Source organism: Spodoptera frugiperda, chromosome 20 (genome assembly GCF_023101765.2).
Source record: "Spodoptera frugiperda isolate SF20-4 chromosome 20, AGI-APGP_CSIRO_Sfru_2.0, whole genome shotgun sequence".
NCBI lineage: Eukaryota > Metazoa > Arthropoda > Insecta > Lepidoptera > Noctuidae > Spodoptera > Spodoptera frugiperda.
In genome coordinates, this window is record NC_064231.1 from 3,658,538 (window position 1) to 3,681,853 (window position 23,316).

Sequence of the window (23,316 nt, forward strand, 5' to 3'; positions counted from 1 at the left end):
GCGCATAAATTCAGTTTTTATCAAAGTAAAGAGGCACACGTCCCGTCGTAAATGTGTGTTAGTGTGTGTGTACTGTGAGGAGTGAAGTGCCGTGTGAACGAGGATAGGATAGAGTATGTTTACGTGTATCAGTATCACCACACCTGCTCAACTAGCTAGTGTCGTAATAGCAGACTAAGGAACTACAGTACAGCTGCACTCTGTTAAACCTGAATCTGATACGGATGAAATTAATAACCCATCCTTTTCCAAAATGTCTAGATCGTTCTCGAACTCAGTTCATAAAGCCTTAAATTTCTTTCATCTAATATAAAAAAGCGATCCTCATATAGGGACTTTGCTGCGGACTACGTAGATACTAGGGCTCTGGCTCGAAAAGCAGGAGTAGGAACGTGGTGGTTTTTAGTTAACCAGAGTCTGATACTCCATCCCGTCAGAAGAAGAAATTGAAAGATATTCTCCCTTCAAAATAAATTACTGATTTTTTTTTATTATTGAGATTGGTTATTAGTGTCGTCTGTTCAACTATGATCTCCAAACCACCTGCCCTAATAAAGATACTCCTCTTATGTAGAGGAGACCCATATCACAGTACTGGACTGTCACGGGCTGTAGATATGATGTGTGTGTATATGTATGTATGTAAAACTTGTGGTTGCGACGCGAGAGTCGGATGTTGTGACCGCAGTAATAATACACGAGCGTTGCGGATACCAATTAACATAGTTCTGGACAAAAACAACCATGTTTTATGACGTCTATTGTTCTTCAAAGGGGTTGAACGTAACACACTCGTTATTTAATTTCTTTATTTCCATTTTTACACGGGTCGACAGCATCCTTTTATGCATATGTTTCTTTGTTGACCTTACGTCAAAGCGGCTTAGAGGATTGAGATGAAGTTTGGAACAGGGGTAAATTATGATCTGGTATAAACGCAATAAGCATTAGTGGTAAGCCTACTCAAAGTCAAAGAATTTATTTCAATTGATCCAAAATAAGGCACTATTGAAACGTCAAATTGAATTGTCCGTCAGTCTGTCTGTCAGTGAAGCGTAACTCTCTTCTTAAGTGTAACTCGTAACTTCTATCCAGCGAAAGACAGATCAATGTATTTCTGTCAAAATGGATTAAATACCATACATAGATGCGCTCTACATGTGTGTATAATCTGTACCACTATTGTAATAGGTACTATTTTTGCGTATCTAAAAATATTTTCATCTACCAGTTCAGAATTAAGTAATGTAGTACATTTATCTGTTAGTAACATTCACAGACGAAACGCAGACGAAAATTCCATTTCGCATAATACTTCATCAGTACACCATTATGATGTATCTTTAGAGTAAACAGCAGCAGATCAACCTACACCGAACATCTGCAGTAGATACTCAACTGTATTCCTAGCTTGATAAGGTTGAAAGTGTAATGAGAGGGGATAGCTTGATGTGCCTATACATTTTTACTTTCAAATATAGACATACGGTTCAAGCCTTCAATAAGCATGAATAGGGCTTAATTAACGAGATTTTTTCTACGTATAAACTTGACAATTTTGGCACGTGTCAGACCAATCGAAAAACAACTTTATATTCAAAGTCATTAGTTCTACATTTGCAAGGATGGGTGTAGTTTTTGATCTTTCCTTTACAGTCGTATGTCAGTCATTTGTCGATGCATGTATTGGTCTGTCTTTCACCAAAACGTGTAATGAATGAGGAAGTTCTTTTAAGTTATTCAAGCTTTGTAATAGCATCTTTCTACAAGTGTTGATATTTAAACTAATTGTGTGTTACTATCCATATTTTTATTTGACTTTTATGACTAGTATTCTTTATAGTACCAATAGATTCCTGTCAACTTGTTGTTAAAATACCATATTGCAATGATACAGTGGGTATAAGGACGACTGCTGAGCATGGGGTATCAATTTATATGCTGCGTCTACCTGTTATACGATACACTATGTTACGTAGATAATCAACCAGGCGGTTAGTCCTTAACCGATGGACTCAGCGTCATTTAATAGTTACTTAACCCAGTCCTTAGCAATTGTTTTCGGAACAAAATCGTCACTAAGGAATGGGTTATGTTTAAACGCCGCTGAGTGCGTTGGTAAGAATCATGCCCTCTGTGGGTTTCTTTCGGGTCTATTTTAAGAATATGTATTTACTTCAGACATAAGGATTTGAATCCAAAATTATTCCTATTTATTTCAATTCTCGTTCATCTCAGATTCACATCTAAATCCACACCAATATATTCACCTTAATCTCAAAAGCCTGCTATCACATTCTCAATAAACTACAAGGGATTTAAAAAAATAAATATCATAGATTTAGCTAGTAATCCCTCGGTTATCCGATAGATGGCGTTGACAAAGGTCGAGCTTTATGCCCTGGATTTAATGAGACACAACTGGGTCGAGGTTGGGTGAATATTTTCAGACCATTGTGCAACGCTTATGATTAACTGGTCATAAATTTTGAAATTATGACAACTTTAATTAACAATTTTTGTTTGATTTGATTCGATTTGATTTGGGTGTGTCGCAGGGTTGGGTTCTGTGACCCGCATTCTACTTTTGATATTTGAATAAATCGAATATGACAGAATAGTTTTGAAATATGAATAGTAGATTAGTAAAATATTTTATTAATCTGTATTCCTACTACATTTTCTTAATTTTTTTTTATATCGTTACGCCTTTTGTTCCCGAAGGGGTAGGCAGAGGTATTAATTATGGCATGTAATGCCATTGTACAATGAACACACATATATACTGGGCACATTACCAGACTCCGTGCTACTACAGAGAAATTTTCGATAAACCGAAAATAGCCCAGCAATACTTCGCCCGACCTGGGAATCGAACCCGAGACCCCTTGTCCGGCAGTCGCACTTGCAACCACTCGGGCAACGAGGCAGACTTTAATTAGCTATCTTTGCCTAATTGCACACTCAATAAAATATAACGATTTTAAAAACTCGTCTACCAAACATTTTTATGTCTTTAGCAGTTTATGATTAAGAAAATAATATTCACGTTTTATGAAAACAGTAATCTACATTAATAAGTACCTGTATTTGTTGTTTTACTATCTGAAATAACTACACACTATCGATTGATATTTTAAATGTGTGTTTGTATATTTATTTGCAATTACACATACCAACACGACTGGCAAGAGGGAAATTAGATCATTACTTTGCTCACAGCCAATAAACTTTTCAACATAAACTGCTCTAATAAAATATGTAACACTAATGTAATTTGCATAGTACATAAGTAAATTACGTAATTATTATGTGATTTTAATCGTGTCATCGAGTGTGCAGCTGCGTGATTGTGTTTATTCATTATACAATACATATTGTTAGGCTACATAGTGTGCCAGAAATATTCTGTGAGCCAATTAAAAATATAACCAAAACTAACCTCATACGGTCTCAATTTCTGTTTCAAAGTTTTCAGTAACAGAATGAGGTATCCTAGTTCTCTGTCTAAACAAGCCATACAGATTAGAGCCTACCTTCACAATTCCGGTCACAAAGGGAATCAGAGCTCTGTTATTACTAAGGGTTGTCAAAGAAAACAAAACACAAACGGGGGCATCATATTTAATGTTCAGTCATGCTTACAGAGGCTCACATTCAGTGCGCTCGTGTGTTAGGCTCAAGCTAGTCCCCCGAGGAGCCCCAGAAGTCTACGTCTTCTTCCTCCTCTTCAATTACCTCTTTAGTCTCGGTCGTCTCTTCCTCGAAGGAGTTCAGCTTTGGAACGTCTTTCAACATCGGCTTTAGTGGCTCGGCATTGTCTTCGGAAGCCGCGCTGTCCACTGACGCTTCCACGCTCCATTGGTCACTCCTTCTCTCCCTCGAGGTTTCTCTCGACCGACTTCTGGAATAAGAACGCGCTGATAGATTAGGAGTGCTTCCGAACCCTTCGACCTTGTCGTCTTTGTTCATACGCTCGAACTCAGCTTCCTCGAGTGACGTGAACATCTTTAGTTCTTCCTCGCGGGACGCTCGCGACTCTCTGGAAGAATTGGACGACGAAGAATGACGCTTTTTGAAACTCCGTCGCCTGCCACTCGGGTCGCTTCGTTGTAGCGGTCGGAACTTAATCCCATCAAGAGATCTTAAACAAATTCACAACAATATGAGTCGGTATAGTACAGGTGAAGCGAATGGTACCATGAGTTAGCTTTCTACTCGTGCAAATGGTGGTGTCCGATGGGCGGTGATCGCTCGTGCGATGGGATGCGGCTAGGTCACTACCGAGCTGTAAGCGAACGAGTCTACATGAAGGATGGTGCTGCCTGTATCTATGGATATTAACCTGAGGAAGTCTTCGCTGTAGACGCCTCTTTTGTCTTCGTCGAATGATTGGAAATGTATTTCGGGCAGTGTTGGCGGGGTGCGGGTGGGACTCAGTGGTCTGTAATGCCATGTCAGTTTCTCGTCAGCCCCGTCCTCCTCCTTGGCGTCAGGCGCGACAGAGTTTGAAGTAAAGCTGTTGTGATTTGAATCTGAAATAGTTTCACGAGGCGTAGGTGTAGGTGATCTGTTTCTTTGTCCGACACTGATCGACCCTGAGGAGTTCGTTAGAATAGTTTTCGTTGTGGTCGGTATGTACCTGTCGCTCCTGGTGTCTCCGTTCGATTGGCTTTCCTCGAGGGAATCCTGGCCGAAGCTGGAGATTTTCGTAGAGAACAATATGGCGGTCGAGTTCGTGTCGTCGCCGTAATACTTGACTGCGGCCGATTTTAGTTTTCCATTTTTATCTTCTGTTAAATATAGGTATCCCTGACCGCATTCCTTGCTCCAGTCCCCCGTGGAGGATGCGTTGGCCGCCTTTCTCAGTTGGCTGCTGTAGTACTCGACGAGTTCTTGGAAGTCGGGCTGCGAGTCGGGTATGACGCCGCTCAGTATGTGTTTCAGGCACTCGACAGCTTCGTGCGCGCCGGCGTACGAGATAACGACGGACAGCAGCAGTCCCATTTCAATGTCGTCGAACAAACACGGCCTTACAAAAGGAATGGAAAAGGGGTACTTTTGAAAAGGGTCTCCGGGGAGCGGGACGGATGCAGCGCTATTACGCTGAGACAAGATTTGAACAACTGAAATTAAAGTGTAATAGTTGCCAAACTTTTGTGTCCCGATTTAGAATTCATTTGGCGTTGTGGCCAGACATTAGCTTTATGTCTCGTTCGATCATTCCGCCGAAGGTCGTGCTTTACGAGACTATAAAAATGTTTCAGCCATTGATTGATTTGTTAGCCCGTGTAATTGTTTCTGCCGTGAGTTATTGATACATTGGATCACTTTGTAACTGTTTTAAGAGGAATGTGTCTAGTTGTAGCGTCTGTGATGTTTGTAATCGATCAAAGCGGTCAACTGGTCACACAGGTTCTATCTAGGATATCTGTTTATCACGTCAATCTTTATTTGCGTTATTTTGTTTTGAAAGCTATGGCCGGTCGTATGGGATATTTAAAATCAAGTTATAATAACATCCTAAAATATATCCTATCTTTAAACCAATAGATGTATAAGTGATTGGATGATGGTGTTATCGATTGTATGTGCTAATCCTTGTCCTCATATCCTGTCAAACTTTGCATAATATTCCCCCCAGTATTCAGGAGATGTTCAATGACTAATGGATTACTCTTTAGGTCAAATGCAACGTCTTTGTCTTACTAATGATCCTAGTTTAGTGTCTGACTAATTACAATTGTTGCCAAACGAAATCGACCGTCAAAGGCGCTAGGAACACGGCTTATGGCGTCACTGAAAGGCCCTTATTGGTGTTAAATATATTATGTGTAAATATTTTGTGGGTTATGGAGTAATGCCAAGTTTATTTTATGTGGGGTATCATAGTTCGTTTGATGTTTCTCAGCCATAGTTGACGGGAAACTGGCTATTTGGCGTTAGCTGTTTTGTTGAAATGGGTCACGTAAAAATATTTCCTAATTGGGTTCAAGGTCTTGTCAAGTCAGTCGGTCGAGTTTATGGTTTAAAGCAGTGGTTCCCAATCGGTGATCCGTGGTCCGCTGAAGGCAAAATATGGTCGGCAAAATAAGAAAGCACAAACAAGACAACGGTTAAAGCTTAAATAAAATGTCACTATTTTTATGAGAACGAACCTCGCGATTCTGTAATAAATCTTATGTGGGACCGCATGAAAATAGTTATAGTAATGATAGTCCCTAACCTAACAAGAATGATATGGAAAGTTGGGAAACCCAATTTAAAGTCATATTTAAATTTTTGCACAAGTAATGCTTGACAATTCAAATAATGGGGCACTAGTCAAAACAACATGTTGTGAAAATTTTTCACACGTTTTCTACCTTCAATTCTATGTACAATCGTTAAGTTTTCCACCATATCTGATTTTGAATGTGAATTCGAATTTTAATTTTCAATTTACGTGAAACATAAACATAAACCGTACAACCCTAGCCCACAGCAAAGCATTCAAATAAAATATCTCGATAGAAAAATCTGGGAAAGTGTTTTACGTAAGTGAGCAACCTTGATCTATAAATAATATAGTTCAATATAATTGTTATGCAACATTTCTTTTTACGATGCAACAAACTTTATGTAAGCGTGTATCCAGATGGGTCGCGAAATGGGAGCGTGGGACCGAATTGACATTGAAACGAAAAAGAAAATATACATACATATGATTCACACTGGAGTTACGTATGTAGTACGTACATGATAATGAACAATTTTACGAAACATTGCCATTTAAATGTTTTGTGTAGATTTTTTTGGCAATGATTTATTATTTTGTCCGGTATTTAGAATTTTTAAATTATACAAAGCGACGTCACGCCTTTTATTCCTGAAGGGGTAGGCAGAGGCGCACATTACGGCACGTAATGCCGCTATACAATGTACATCCACATTTCACTACTTGTGTTATAAGTCCCATGTAATAGGGGGTGAGGCTATTGCCATATACTGGACACTATTCCAGACTCCGTGCTACTACTAAGAAATTTTCGAAAAACCGAAAAAAATCCAGTGATAGTTTTCCGACCCGAGACCCCTTGTTCAGCAGTCGTACTAGCAAACACTCGACCAACGAGTCAAATTTTTAAATTATAGTGCTGAAAATTATGGAATGCTTTAGTTTTGTCATAGAATATTAAGAATTATAATTAACGATGCTCGTTTATTTGTTTTATCGATTTTTGTCGATTAAAAGATTTTGTGTTCAATATATTTTTTTAAGTTTCTAGTTATTTTTTTTTTCAACTATTAACAGAATCTCTGTGAAACATAAACAACGGAATTGCTGACAAAAACAAGTGCTCCTACAAGACATTTGCACACCGAGCCTGGAAGGAAAATTCAAACAAAAATGTCGGACTATTTACTGGAACTATTTTTAAACAGGTGTTTAGTCACTAACATATTTTGGTACCGGCTGATGTCATGTACGCTTTTTCTATAATAATAGAAAGTGTTTCGCGAAAGAAAGCTCGAGTAATTGGAAAGTACTGGATACTTTTTAAACCTTGATGATTAAAAAATAAAAAAGAAAAAAGTGAGCCTCAATACTATCCTACAAATCACCTAGCTTCACTGACGGACAGACTGACAGACTATTATATTTCTTTATTTTTTGATAAAAGTAGTAATTTATGGTTTAATTGCATTTGATTTTGACTATAAAGTTTAGGTTGCCAAAAAAAATATTTTCCATAATTTCTCAGTCCGCTGGTACGGAGTCTAAAAACTTGGCATAATGGTAACTGTTATAATTCATAAAGACGTATAATCGTTATAATAATTCACAGTTGATTGCTTCTAAAACTATTTGTAGTAGTATTTAATGTATTTAATCCTACCTATTTATTTATCAAAGTCTTACTGCCCAATAAATAACCCTTATAAACGTCTTAACACGCAAATGGCGGACACTTATGTCATCGACCTTTGAGGGATTTGGATAGTTTCTTCAGTTAAAAATAAATTATTTCGACTTTTCAATACCTACAATAAAATATTCAAAAATACTGACACTTTCATTCATAGATTTGATTATCTACTTAATTTCGATTTTTTCTAGAAATAAATCTGCTTTTTGAGGTAAAAATCTGATTTCATACAAATTCATAGAAAATATTTTTATAGTTTTTGACGTTTCGAAAAAAGTATTGAATTTGATTAGTAGTAAACTAGACTATTAAAAAGACGGTTGCACACGTAACCAATGTTTTTAAACTTCGAACACAGAATATCACAATAGAATATTTTTCCATAGAGATTATTCGGAATTTGAATGAATGCCAGGATTATTTTATAGTATTTTTTTTCTTTTTATACGCTGATATAAAAAAAAACATGTTTTTTTTCTGTGTGTAATAACAACTAAAACTTTCCCTCGTTTAAAAAATAAAGCATTTTTTTTATTAATTATTGACGTCGTAGCTTAATGTACATAACAATTTTCCTTATAAAAAAGAATCTGTCAACAGTAACCTCCAAAATTGCTCAACCAGATTTTCTTAAACATAAGGTAAAGGTCATGAGACCCGTGTTCTTTTTAACCGACTTCCCAAAAAGGAGGAACTTCTTAATTAGTCTGTATGTTTTTTGTGTGTATGTTTTACTGCCATACTCAGAGAGGTTTAATGATTACTTAAACTATTTCTTAGTAACGATTTAGTTCCGAAAACAGTTAGCGGGTTTACCAGGGCTCCGGCTCGACAAGCAGGAGTAGGAACGTGATTGTTTTTAGTCAGTAAGAGTCTGATACTCCCTCTCGCCTCGCCCAGAGCGGGAGAAGTCATTGAATGATTTTCCCCACTCAAAAAAAGGACTGGGTTAAGGAACCATTAAATGACTTTGAGTACGACTGTTAGTCTGATAGTATTGTTGAAAGATGGAGTTCTTATAACCGAATCCGAGAGCAAAACTAGTAAGAAATCGCCTAGTGATATCAAAATATCTCCTTTATATTGTCATGAAGTCATAAGATTGATAGTGACGAGTGTTCTCTAAGCTTCTCTAAGATTTCGTTTGATTTACTCACAAAATTTATCTGCCTCGTAATTTCACGTAAAAATTGAAATCTGTGTTTGATGTACAGATTGAAAGTCACGAGAGGGTAATTAATTAATTTTATATCTTATTGCAAAGGTTATTGGACTGAAATTTGCTTTAAGATATAATGTATTTCTTGGATGTCTTGAGATTTTTCTAGAATTGATGATCAGAAATCGAAGTAAGGTTTTTATTTCAACAACCCTTAAATACCTAAGCCCCCAAAAGGTCGGTAACGCACTTGTAACACCTCTGGTGTTACGAGTGTCCATGGGCGGCAGCGATTGCTTGCCATCAAGTGGTCCGTATGCTCGTTTATCGGCTTATAACATAATACAATTGAGGTACAATTTAAAATGTGTGATAAAGAATAATTGTAGTGAACTTTAGGAAGATTAATGATAAGATTTGTTAGGAATCCTATTAGTCATTTGTAAACCTAGTTTGTGCGGGATAAATTCCTTTCAATAATTAATGGGTACTTATTTCATTATTCTTTGTTGAAAAAATACTTTTTAAGTTTGTAATATCTGTTTCAAATGATATCAACGTACATGGAGTTTATCGCCGATTAACTGATTAATAATTTTAACAAGCCTTAAATGCAGAATACCTTTTTGCAATACAGGTATATTAAATAATCTATAGATAAACTATAATAATAAACCCTTCCTTACATAGAGTAAAACCAAGGCCTATGGATGATTTTACCCTCTCAATAAATGTCTAAGTATCTCAATGCTTCCTCAGATACCACACTTGTTATCTGTCGCCCAACAATGCAATAAACATCTTTCAAAAATACCCCACTGCATCTAATCACCAAAAACCAACAACCGAATCAAACGAATCCACAATCGACATGGGAACACCATTCCAATCTCGCCCGCCATACTAAAGCCATTATTCCCAATACTAGAACGTTAGATACACTCGTTTAGGTACAACAAGCGTCTAATTAGGGAACTGTGACGTCACACTGACGTCACACGGTCCGTGTGAACTGGATGTGGGAGGACATAAGGCTCCGTTCACACAAACCGGCTCGGAGAGCATCGGTGCGCATTTTTCTTTACACACAGATCGGATTTTGGGGCCTAGACAAAATCAAATTAATCAGATGCTAACAGAAAAATCTAATTAATCAGAAAAAGGGCAAGGGTCTCGGGTTCGATTCCCGGATCGGGCGAAGTATTAATGGGCTTTTTTCGGTTTTTCGAAAATTTCTCAGTGGTAGCACGGAGTCTGGAAATGTGCCCGGTATATGGCAATAGGCTCACCATCTATTACATGGGACTTACAACATAAATTGTGAAAAGTGGGTGTACACAGTGGCATTACGTGCCATAATGTGCACCTCTGCCTGCCCTTTCGGGGATTAAAGGCGTGACGATATGTATGTATGTATGTAAAAATCAAATTGTATGAAATTGACATTTGCTAACTCGATGTCACGTGACTGCTGCTAAATTGGTAGACAAAATCATTATTCCGCATACGGAAAGGAACGCTGGAGTGAGCGTGAAACGTAAACGCAAAAATGTTCATCAAAATGGTAGACAAGTGGGGATAAAATTGTTCTCTCCTCTCTGAGCCGGTCTGTGTGAACGGACCCTTAGGCGGCGTTTGTACGAGTAACAGAGAATCTGAAGCTGGGTACTATTAGTTTGTAGTATAAGCTGTTAAGACATAAGAAGTAGTAGTATGATGTAGCACCCACTTTGCACCAGTGTAGTGTTGTAAGGTGCATATGGGGTGCATGTAATAAGCGTTTTTTTTTTTTTTTGAGTTAGTTTGAGGAGAAAGTTATCCAATGACCTCTCCGGCCTTGGGCGACGCGAGAGGGAGTGTCAGGCTCTTACTGACTAAAAAATATCACCCCGTTCTTAATCCTGCTTTTCGAGCCAGAGCCCCGGTAGCCCGCTAAGCCGCTCCGGGATGTAATAAGGGGCACCTTTAATATGAGGCGGTGAGCCTGTTCGTGCAATTATTGAGAAGTTTTCGTATAACCGATAAACTTTGAAAAATACCCCATCATTCGGCAGTCGTACTTGCGACAGATACCAATTTTTGTATAAAAAGAGAGAGAAAAGTTTCAGCTTTGAAACACTCCTTCTGTCTTCTAGCCCTAAATTAAATTAACTTTCCTAGATATTATTTAAATGTATATTTTCTTATATACTAAATCTTTTTCTCTATCTCCTAGTCCAAACTCTATTGCGAACACAGCCTTAACACACATGCGTTTGCGCACAGCAGCACGGCCACGTTCGATGTATTTCAGCGATATTTGTTTGATCAGTTACATAATGCCGTGGGCGGGGTTTGATTCATGAAAGCTTGTTCATTATTAGTGTTTTTCTATGAAACTGAAATACTACTACACGATCTAACACAATTTTACGTGAACAAAGGTATTTTGGTATGGATATTGCCTTTCTTGTCTCTGGATTGTGTCTTCAGTTAGGGGCATTAAACTTTAGGTGCGAAAACCTGAGACGCTCAATATTATAATGTTTTTAATGAGACATGGATTCATGTTTTCAACCAGAGAAATAACTTCAATCAACACCGCCCATGGACACCCACAACGCCAGAGGAGTCAGCAAAACATGAGGTGTCGTCGGCGGTTTTCCGAACTGATACGACCTTCAAATCTTCAACGAAAATGAGCTCGATTCGGTTCGGTATACCGGCGCTGATCGCTTAACATCAGGTGACCTGTCATAGCTCGTTAAAATTCAAATCCTGACCCAAATTTATGAAAATAGTCCCATAAAAATCTCAACCTTATCTACAAAGCCTAGAACATTTTGGAAACTAAATAAAAGTAATGAAGTCATACGTTCTAGTGATAAAATATTACTCACTGCCAATTTAAATTGTCGATGACAGAATTAGAACGTTGCACACTGCTAGATGATCCTGTCTTAGTGCCGCTAGACTTATACATATGACCTATAAATGTCTACTTTGTAAAAAAAGATTGACACCAAAGAGGTTAGAATGTCTAGGTGACACTTTTCGCATCGAAACACTAGATTTTTAAGTCTCAAGTACTAGATATTTTTGTTGCGATTTTTTTTTATAATATCTTAGGCTTCGAATGTCTTTTGTATTTTTTTTTCAATGGGTAAATATTGTCTATTTACAAATACCACGGAAATCTTTCCGTTTTAAAATCCCTCTAATAATCCGTAAACATTCAAACAGAATTACTATGCCCAACGCCTACGAGTGTCAAACACATTACTAAGCTCTACACAGTCGGTAAATATACTTAAAAACATAAACATTGCGTAAACGCTTGTTTGCCTTCTATTATAATTATCTGTGGATGTAAATTGTTTGTCTATGAAAAATTACTGGCTGATTTCATAGACTACGAGTACGCGAGCTGTTGTTGTTAGTGTAGAATAACAAATAAATGTATTTGAATTAAGAACTACAAGTTGTTCTAACATGTTTTAGTAGAACAATACACCTTTTTTAACGGGAAAAATATCCAATGACTTCTCTAGGCGAAGCGAGAGGGAGTGTCAGACTCTTACTGACTAAAAACCGCCCCGTTCCTACTCCTACTTTTCGAGCCGGAGCCCCGGTAAACCCGATAGGTAGTCCGCAGCTCCGGAAGAACAATACCCCAATTACTTTAAACATCGTTTGAAATGTGTCAATGGAGTGCTAAAATACACTCAAATATATTAGCAAACACTTTCGTAGGTGCTACGCGGTCTGAAAGTGCGTCGGACAGTTACGTTGAAGGTAATTATAACAGCGTGCATGCCGATGTCAATAGAACAACAACTGCCGATGACAAGAATAGATGGAACGGCAGTACTTCCCTGAAAGTATGTATGCGAACAACAGCTCTTGGGACTTTGACGATAGTGGTCGTGAGTGTGACTGCTTAGTAGGTGATAGATATGGCATTCGAAAAATACCAGTCAATAAGTAACTAGGTTTCGATTGTCAGACCTTTTTGTAGATTTATCGAATTTTTGATAAATATAATTTTGGTATTTTTTTTAATTTATTTTTCTTTATTTTTATTTCTTCTTTCTCGTTTTAAGTTAGTTTTTATTTCTTCTTAGGTATTTTTAAGTTGTAAATAATTTAGTCAATTTTGATAAATAATTCAATCTTAACACGGGACTCAATAAAATGCAAGCATGTGACCTATTTGGTCGAATCAGAGTGCAATTTAGCTTCATATATTGTAACCTCATAACAAAAATCTAAATAATTATCCATCGCCATCTTTACTCTATCAGTTACAAAACAGAAAACATTTACTAATCTTCTCCAGTGAATATCACTCCCGTCCCTAAAATTCCAGTTTACCCAAATATATATCTATGTATAGAAAACGGTGTCAAAGGCAAGGTCGTAGTGAAAGTAACGGCCGAGTACGGCACTGGGCGGCGTGCGCGCAGAAACCCGACACCGCCGTGACGTCACTCGCGGGCCGTGCGCAAGCGACACGCGCTAGCCGAAAGGGAACCAGGGAAATGGAAAATTATTGTGGATAATTGTTTGAGTGTTTGTTTCATTGTTTTTATTGGTATTACCTGTCTTCAGGTGGAGACTGGTAGATGAGATAGTGTGTAAAGAGGAAAATATAAAATGAATGAAAATAATTAATTTTAGATATTGTCCCCATAATAATTACCTAAAGAACAAAACTTAACAATAGCCTTTAAGTTTACAAATAAAAGGAAAGCATGATAATAGTTATGATAAATCACGAATTTTCAATTTTTCCATTATCTCTGCCTACCCCCAATGGTAGATAGACGTGAGTTTACGTATGTAAAGTATGTTTCACGACGAATAGATAAACACAAAACAAAACAAATAAACGAATTCTGTTTAAAACGCCAAAACAAATACACAATTTCAATGCAAAACAAAAAATATCAGGAAGTTTACAATGCAAGGTGAAAAGCCTCATTATTTTTCTCTGTCTACTAAAAAAAAAGATGCGCAAGAGTCAGCCTTGTTGCGTTCATTCATGTTCCGCACTTGAACTTGAACTAGCTTATTGGCAGTCGAGGGGCGTTCCCCACACATTCGTTTGAAGGTTTCTTTCTTTCTACTTTATCTGTGGGCGTAGTAAAAAAACAAAATGCAAGATATGCAATGTAATGCCCCAAGTCTTGCAAGCGTTCATAGGCCACAATTGGAGCTGCGGACTACCTAGCGGGTTTAACAGGGCTCCGGCTCGAAAAGCAGGAGTAGGAACGGGGTGGTTTTTAGTCAGTAAGACTGACACTCCTTCTCGCCTCGCCCAAGACGGGAGAAAAACTGCATGATTTATCCTCCTCAAAAAAATTCGCTTACCATCAGGTGGACCGTGTGCTTTCTTGCCACCGTCGGAGTATAAAAAACCCTCTCGTTTCGATTACTTTAAACGTAAAGCACAACTCATACTGAACTAAAGATTTACTTTGTTTTCTCTTATAGAACCTTTTGTTAAATTTAACTAAAGCTTAAAAATTCCATGTCACATTTATGTATCTAATACTTGTTGTTGTATTTCACGCATAAAATCGTTCCCTGTTTTTACGCGTTGGCAACACGCGTACAAACAGAATCGTCAGTATTTAACAATATATGTTGTTATTTATGATTATAACATTAAATCTAATTAATTGTTTGTTTGATATAATTATGGTCTACAAGTGGCACTTATATTGGTTTTTAAGTAGATATTCAATATTATTGTAATTATTTTTATATTGCATATTTAAATGAAAATGTATTGATGTATTCCTTGTTGAAATATATAGCTGAACACCAGCCTTTTGCTGCGACGGACCTCTCATTTAATTTTATTGTGTACCTGTATTTTCAGCCACTTGTGTGTCGCGGGGTAGTAAACAGTCTTTCTTTGTATAATCGTGTATAACTCTGAACTGAAGGAATTACACTCTTTCAGGAGTTATAAGTTACACGTTATTTTTCAGTACAATATTTGATTGAAAAATCTATGGCAGAGATCAGGAATACTCGTAGTAAGGACCTACCTATCTGTAAAACCTGAAGTGAACCTTAAGTATTTTAGAAAACAAATAGTTTTGAATTTTTTTTTGATATGCTTAACAAGTTGAGAGATTTTGAACAAGAAAAATCTGAATTAAAATATTATTCAATCCACGTTTTCAGTTTTACGAAATAAATTCACGATTTCAGTGCCAATTTTTAATTAAACTGAAGTCGACGGATCAAAATGAATGTTTCGTTTTTGTTTTTTTTTTTTGTTAATTTCTGGCAACTGTCTGGGTATCGAACTGTTTGGATGGCGTCATAGTTGGATTACGTAGTATGTTTGTATTTATTTGTTTACATAATTGTCTACTTTACAAGCTAAGGAAATCCTGGAACGTTTAAAATATAGTAGGTAGGTGTTGAGTGTTCATTAATCTTGCATTTACGTAATCCATATTACGTTTAATTTCAATTTCAAACTTTTTACAAATTTTACTGGAGTAAAAAGTATTATTTAATAGAGTTATATGAGTTTTTATTTATGAATGGTTTAACAGTGAAATTAATATTTGAGAAATTTTATCGCAGCTTGCAAGGCTTGCTTGCATTTTTTTGCCACAGTGATCGGCTGCTGTGCAACGTGTTGCAGGTTCGATTCCCGCGCCCGCCGGTATTTTCTGAGTAAAAGGATCATTATTACATTATTTATCTAAAGTAAAGCACGTAAAACCGTTTGTCCTGCGCCTGACCTCTCTCTGTCTGTAATATCGTTTCATTCATATCGTTCAGAAGATTTATATTATATACCTATCTGACAAATACGTCTATGCATAATCATCACATACGCAGAAACCAACCCTGCAAACATTTTTTAATACGTTAACCACCTTTTTTGAGGGGGGAAAATCATCCAATTACTTCTCCCACCTTGGATGAGGCGAGAGGGAGTGTCAGACTCTTACTGACTAAAAACCTCTCTGTTCCTACTTCTGCTTTCGGTTCACATTCTTTCGGCAGTTAATGCTTTAAATAATAATATTGTTCTGTAAATTAATTACGTACAACGCTGATGATCTAGATGGAAAGCTACGTCGGTAAATGACGGAAGGCAACAAATGTCCGGTAAACAAGAAATTGGCAGCTCGAACAGGTGGGTCGATGACTCCACCAAGGAGTTCGTAGCTGAGGACGTTTCTTTTTTAATTACAAGTCCCGTGACCAAAGAGGTTGGTGTACATTTTGACAGGTGACATTTAGATTTCATTATCTGTGGCATGTTGTTTGTTTACTCTTTAATGTTGACAGATAAAGTGCATATTTTGGTGTAATTAATTTTGTAGGTACAATATTTATTATTTTCTCGACATTTTCCTTTTGTTGTTTTGTTTTCTTTTTCAAACTTCGAGCATGTTTTCTCTCATGTTAAGACGATCTTTGAAAGGCATATCTTTGTTTTTTTTTTCTGTTATAAGTCGGTAAACGAGCAGACGGGCACCTGATGGTAAGCAATAGCCTCCGGCCATGGACACTCGAAACACCAGATGCGTTAGGCGAGGTGCGTTACCGGCCTTTTGGAGGTTACGAGTTTAAGGGTTGTTGGGAAACCGGGGATTGGGAAGATTGAGACGTATAATCTAACAAAGTTCAATGTCTCTAAATTCACACATCTGAGCTGACTTCACAAGACAGACGTTAAAATTGGCAAAAACATAAAAACATTTCAAACGCGAACTAATCCCATACTTCTGAGGCAAACAACTATCTACAGCGAAATATAGCTGTCACCTAAGACTTAACATTACACACTTTAGAACATAACCTAAAATACCAAATGCCACGCAATAACCAACCTTAACACCTTGTAACAAGGATTGGTATGATTAAATCTGTTGGTAAATGTAAATTGGTTTTCTTCATACTAGCTAATTACCGATTAGTATGAAAAACAGTGTCGAGTTTGTAATCTATGGTTTTACTGTTTGTTACATGGGATTTGTTCAACGCTGCCAATTTTTTTTTAGGCTTTAATTTTGACATTTTATTGATGGGTATAAGGTGTTCTTGGGTTATGTGGATTTTCTAAAGAAGGGTTTTGAAAAAGAATTTTGTCATGATCCCATTTTATAATTATGGCACATATCCTATTTAATTCACTATTCATTAAGTAAAATTATAGATCTCCAGAAACTCTTGATTATTTTTAATTATTGATATTGAATAAATTAGATAAGAATAGAGAATTCGAATAGAATTTTGTGAGATTGAGATAGCGCCTCTAGCGGATTTAGTGCGAACTAAATCATTGAGTGTTATTTTTAACTCACAAACTCACAATAGAAATGAAATTTATAATAAGTTTATGGCTTGGAATGAACATTAAATTATCTAGAACTTAAAAATAACGTTAAAGGGGACCCAAATATAAAGAAAGGATAAGGAATATAAGGATCGACAAAAAGCAGAAAGATCAAACAGTAAATTTATTTTGCTATTTCATAATTATTCTTGAATAAATATGGGTTTTTTAATAACCTAGAAACTCTGTGTAGTGTAAAAAATGGTAAAATTTTTCACACCTATATTTTACTTATTACCATTAACTGTGCCTCTATTTCAAATTAAAAAATGTATTTATTTAAAGTCTCCATTTCAAATTACAAAATGTATGTATGTAAAGTTCAAATAAAATAACAACAAAAACTTTTCTGTTATAAATAGAAACTTTTTACTAACGCCATCTTTTATCGAGTAGCAGAACTATGACGAACTTTTTCTAATCCGATTACACGAGCGATGATAGTTTTGTAGATGTATGATAATAACACTTCCTTAATGTTTTATTGAAAAGTGTTATAATAAATAAATATCAATTTACTATTTTTTCACATTGAGAATTACATTCAAGAGATAAGTGTTCTGGAAATAAGTAAAATGTTATAAAATGGATTTCAAAAAGGACTTAAGTAATAAAATCCTTAATTTATTATTTTACAAAAATGTCGATAAATTATTTTACCACAGATAACCAACAATTATCCAAACCACTCACAATAAGTTGTCTCCTCAACCGGCCTGTATCCGAACACACCAAAAAATGCCGCGAAAAAAAAACGCGCGCAAATTCGAATTTCGTATTCGATCGAATGTTCGACCGTCGCGTACCGAAATGACTTTTTAAATTATTTTTTTAATTACACTGGAGGCAAAGGTATTAAAATTAAATTCACTGGAAGCGACACGTCCTCGGTAGCTGTCGAAAGAGTATTGAGTTCACAGTTGGCGAACGCTGTCCGGTTAAGAGATGGTCCTTGTCGTGTGTGCGCGTCGATTATATTTATTACATCAGCTTGCGACTATAAACAAGCTTGGGCGACAGACACTTCAAAGAGATCGATCGGTATTCGGAAGATCGATAGACGGGAACAGCACCTGCACCACCGCGTCGCCGGCCACGTCAATAACTTGTAGGGATAATGTCAAAATTTGTTGTAAAGACAGACTAACATCAAAAGCCCTTTTTAATCCCCATTGATTTTATACTTCATTTTCCAGAATTAATCGCGTCAATTTTATTAAAAAAGAATTTAGACATAACTGTGTTTTTATACCAATGCACAGTGGCACACAAGTTTCATTTCTAATTCCCAACCACTACATAGAAATGTTTGTGATAAGTATGATGTAGCAACATTTGCAATAATTCGTTCATTGCAAAATATAGGCCACCACTTCAGATGCCTCCATTACGATACATCGGAAACTTTATGTAACGCGTACACTCATTTAGTTTGATGGCTTCGAGTGAATTAATTTAGGTTATCGAAAACATTTAATATGCTGCTTAAAACGAACGCATCCATAACAGATAAAGAAGCTCACCTTATGACACTTTTTTAAATGTCGAACGTATCACAGATTAAAAACTGAAACTTTTTATCGGTCCAAAAAGTTCGGACGTGAAAAAAGGCGCTAACCCGCGGCGAGTGTAACAACTGACTAAAGTGGTAAGGTGTAAACCAATGTTCAGCAGTAACTAGTTAACAGTTTATTTTTGTTCAGTAACCACATACCGAACATATTCCTTCCTTTGGTTTATTGACCGATTGAGCTTTGGCGGTGCGAATTAGTCTGGGCTTAATAAGGTGTAAACAAGAACCGCTAATGTTTGTAGGGAGCGCGTGTGGGATAAAATGGCGGCTTTCTCTGTTATTAGTATTTAGCAATAATATTATTTGTTTAAGAGCTGTCAAAATATTTCAGCGAGCGAGCAGTTATGATGCATAGCTCTCGAAATATATTTGGCGCAAGGGTAACTGTGGTATTAATTGGTTTCAGTCAGGTTTAGTGAAGTATGCCTCTGGCTATTTGTAGCTGCCAGTGTTGATACATTTAAGTACAAGAAAAAATATTCCAGGTTTTATTTAATAACGGTAGTTTCGGTATGATAACGGACCCATCTTTCCAGTTTCCTACACTTCAAGTTGGCTGAAGTAAAAGCATATTTCATTTATGCGAGTACCCTTTAAAACAGAACTAACATTTCCATCTTTAAAAAAATATAATCAGAACTATAAAAACTCCACAGTCCTAACACACAGATTTACAAAGAATATCTCCCTACGCTATTCGCTTACATGAATGAATGTGAACAGTTGGTCCCATCAATAATACTGTCATTAGTCCCACCACCGTGGCACAGATATGCATTATAATGTAACTGGTTAAATATAAACCGCATTGCATCCTACACGTTTTATTTGAAGAGGAAACATTAACATTATCTCGGATCCTGAATTTATTGTTCCGTAAGGAGAAAAGCAATTGTTCTGGTGTTTGCTTTACGCTTGAGATTCGGAATGTACCTAATGATTGGGAGTTGGATTGCTGTTTATAGGTTCAATGGTCAAGTGGCTGCGAGCGTGAATCCTAAGCAGAGTTGCAGTTCTTGTGATTTTTTTATCAGTTTTAATTTGCTATCTTGCAATAAAGGCTCAGGCAATTGCCATCTGCCTGTAACAGTTTTTGAGAGGGCAAATCATGCAATGACTTCTCTCGTCTTGAGCAAGGCGAAAAGAAGTGCCAGACTCTTACTAACTATAAACCAACCCGTTCCTACTCATGCTTTTCGAGCCGGAGCCCTCCCGGTAACCGGCTAGGCAGCCCTCAGCTCCGGGTCCCTATTGCTAAGCTAACGCCTTTTCTTATAGGTACAGAAACGTAATAAGCATTACGCTCGTTCAAGGCAGGTTGACGATTTCCAATAATATATTTAGGTTGTTGAGAGTTATACGTCCAAGTTTTCTCACGACAAGATAATAAACATAAATATTATTCTTTTTACATCACTAACGTAGTGCTCTAAGTCAAGGAATGTTTCATTAGATGCACTAGTTGCAGTTATTGTTTTGTTTACAGCAGTGTGAGCGTCAGTGCATTGCATGACCATCGTAAAGGTAACGGTCTGAAGTAAATAAGATGATAATAAACAGCATTACAGGTCCCGAGCCATTACAATTAATTTACGATTTCTGCACCACATTATATACGGGTTTTAGAACCCCTATAAACTATAATTTACTAAATGTAATGTCTTGTCATATATTCTTCATAGAGACAGATAGGCAGGTTTTTAGTGTGCAGCAGAGCATAATACGTGTGTATAAAAAATTGGCCTAATTTTCTCCAGTAGTCCCTTAAAGGGAGACTCTTTTCAAACAACGGGTAACATTTCAAACTGCATTCTATTGCTAAAAGCTGAAAATTTCTAATAACACTTAATTCAACCTCACAGTCACACTTGATCCAAGACGCAAAAGAGCATTACCCACTCGCACGAAGCGCTTCGCTTCAAGCTTCCTCCTGCGAACTGTTAGGGAGTGAAATTCTTTGCCGGAGGTTAAGTTTCTTGATGCGTATAACCTGGGTATCTTCAAAGCCCGAGTGAATAGGTTGCTTATGGGCAGATGTGCTCCATCATAAGCAGCATCATCACTTACCTTCAGGCGAGATAGCGGCCAAACGTCAACCCATTAAATGCAAAAATACCTTACCCAGCGAAAAGTTCCATACCCAAGGATTAGATACACTAACTGGAGTGGAATATTTAACTGGGCAGTTAAATTGTCGCTATCTCCAGTTAAAAAACGCACTCCATAATGAAATGCTAGTTGCATAATGCGTTGAAATGTCAGACTGTCAGATAGCAAGACGTACAGGAATAGTGCGAGTGACATGTTTTGTTGTAACCTCTTTGGAATACGACGCTACTAATCGTTACTGCTACTAAGTATTAATACTGCTGGTATTAATAATATTTGGAACGAGCCTTGTCATTTACTTTTAAGATGGGGATATAGGGGGGATTTTAAAATGATTAGTGTCAAGAGAAGAAATAAGATCCTTTAGAAGCTGGAAAGATAGGAATAGTTGGTTGTTAGTAGTAAAGGTTGAAGAAATTCATGTATATTTGTATTTTTTCAATATTTTTTTAATTCTAAGTATCTTTTTTATTATGACCGTATGATAAGTAATGATTCCATAAACAGCAAATTCTAACTGATAAAAAAGTCTAGTCACACCTTTTTATCCCCGAAGGGGTAGGCAGAGGCACACGTAATACATATTTTCCTTTTCAAAAAGTAAATGCATCTTCAACCAAATCTTTCAATAAACATCGGTAATTATGGTGAGTTTACAACGTATCCGACGGTAGAATTTACCGGCAACATTACAGCAGTATCGAAACTAATGATGTTTTTGGAACGACCCCAAATTGATTAGCAACGTAACGTAAAGTAATTTATTTCATGACCAGACATTATTTGTTACATTTGAATAATTGTGTCAACGACTAATAGCCAGTTTGATTGTAAACAGATCTATCTCGATACTTTGGAAATAAAATAATGAATCAATCAATTTAAGGTGAACTTCAGTCTTGTAGGTACAGCGACATCTGTATGTTGGTTTTGGTACTAGAAGTTGTTAACAATTTTATTTAATTGAAAGTATTAGTTAAATTTTTTTTTATTAATTAGATTTTCGTGTAAAATTTATAGGTTGTTTATTTATTATTGTAATGTAGAAAGATATCAGTATCACAAGCTTTAGAAAATCTGCCTCCAATTTATAGTCGTATTTCTTTTTGTATATTATATTATTTGACTTAAATATTATAATGTAGGAGTACAAATTAAAAAGATTAAGAAAATTAAATTAAAACTAACACTTACCTCGTCACAGGCATGACACCTCGGCTTCAGTCGCTCTGCATAATGGCGAACGCAGAACAATCGTCCATCTAACGCACAATACGCTAGTTCGACAAGTAATTCTTCACATTCCGCACACGAGAAGCATGTTGGATGAAAATATGCCTAGAGCAAAACAATTTAACAGTACAATAATACAACATAAACTACAAATTCTTCTACACTATAGTGACCTCTTTTGTCGAATAGCGGAACTAAATCATACAAGTGGTTTATTGCGTTTTTCTTTGCCGAGTATAGATGGCGTTACAATAAGTATACTTACTTCTTCACCTATCCGTGGCGCTTGAACGGTGATACTCCCACTCCGAATAGGTTTATTACATCCCGCACAATCAACGGATGCACCGTGATATTGACTTGCAACGCCTGAAACAAATTTTCCTACATAAAGCAAATATTTATTGATCCAGCTATGAGCCACTAGATGGCGCTAATCTACAATTGAATTTATTTTACCAATGTCAAGTGCAATTTCGTTCCTAGCCGCGACGAAGTCTTCATATTGTTTGCGATGATTCTCATCGATATGTCTGCAATGTGCTAATGAGAGATCTTGTTTCGGTAACTGAGAAGCTAATGCTCTAGTTCGCCAAGCCCTCCACGCTGCGGGTCCAGTGGCGCCCCCTAGGCCGGTCGGCGCGCGCTCTGCTAACGACGACCAATACAATTCGGTCTGAAAAGTAAAATAACAGTTTGTTATTGAATGTCTTATTCTACATATTAACTATTAAGAGAAATATAACAACCTACAGCTCATCAAGCTACTACAATCAATAAAATTCCTTAAAAAAAAATTCTACCTTAACACTTCGAAATTAAGTTTAAATTCTATTAAAGAGATTTTACATTAAAATCCAAAAACGCAGGTAAATGACCTTTCCACAATGTATGCGATGAATTCCCTATAAACTGGGAAGGAAATAATAAACACGTAGGTAGTTAGTTATATTATTTATAATGGTCTACATGACAG

At 36.7% G+C, this 23,316-nt stretch overlaps 1 protein-coding gene across 9 annotated transcripts in view; it reads right to left on the reverse strand.

Annotated features, from left to right (window-relative positions):
* The window catches only part of LOC118261899 (four and a half LIM domains protein 2), a 193,114-nt gene that overhangs the window by 37,055 nt on the left and 132,743 nt on the right, over positions 1-23,316 (reverse strand). For 5 of the 9 annotated variants that reach the window (XM_050701496.1, XM_050701492.1, XM_050701494.1 and 2 more), the window contains exons 4-6: positions 22,800-23,016; positions 22,606-22,709; positions 22,302-22,445 (exon numbers count right to left, since the gene is read on the reverse strand). In XM_050701496.1, coding sequence (XP_050557453.1) covers positions 22,302-22,445; positions 22,606-22,709; positions 22,800-23,016 — 465 coding nt within the window. Of the gene's footprint in view, positions 1-3,738; positions 4,145-4,345; positions 5,124-22,301; positions 22,446-22,605; positions 22,725-22,799; positions 23,017-23,316 lie in introns of those variants that run through there. The other 4 variants (XM_035572925.2, XM_050701491.1, XM_035572922.2 and 1 more) reach the window with 2 other exon arrangements.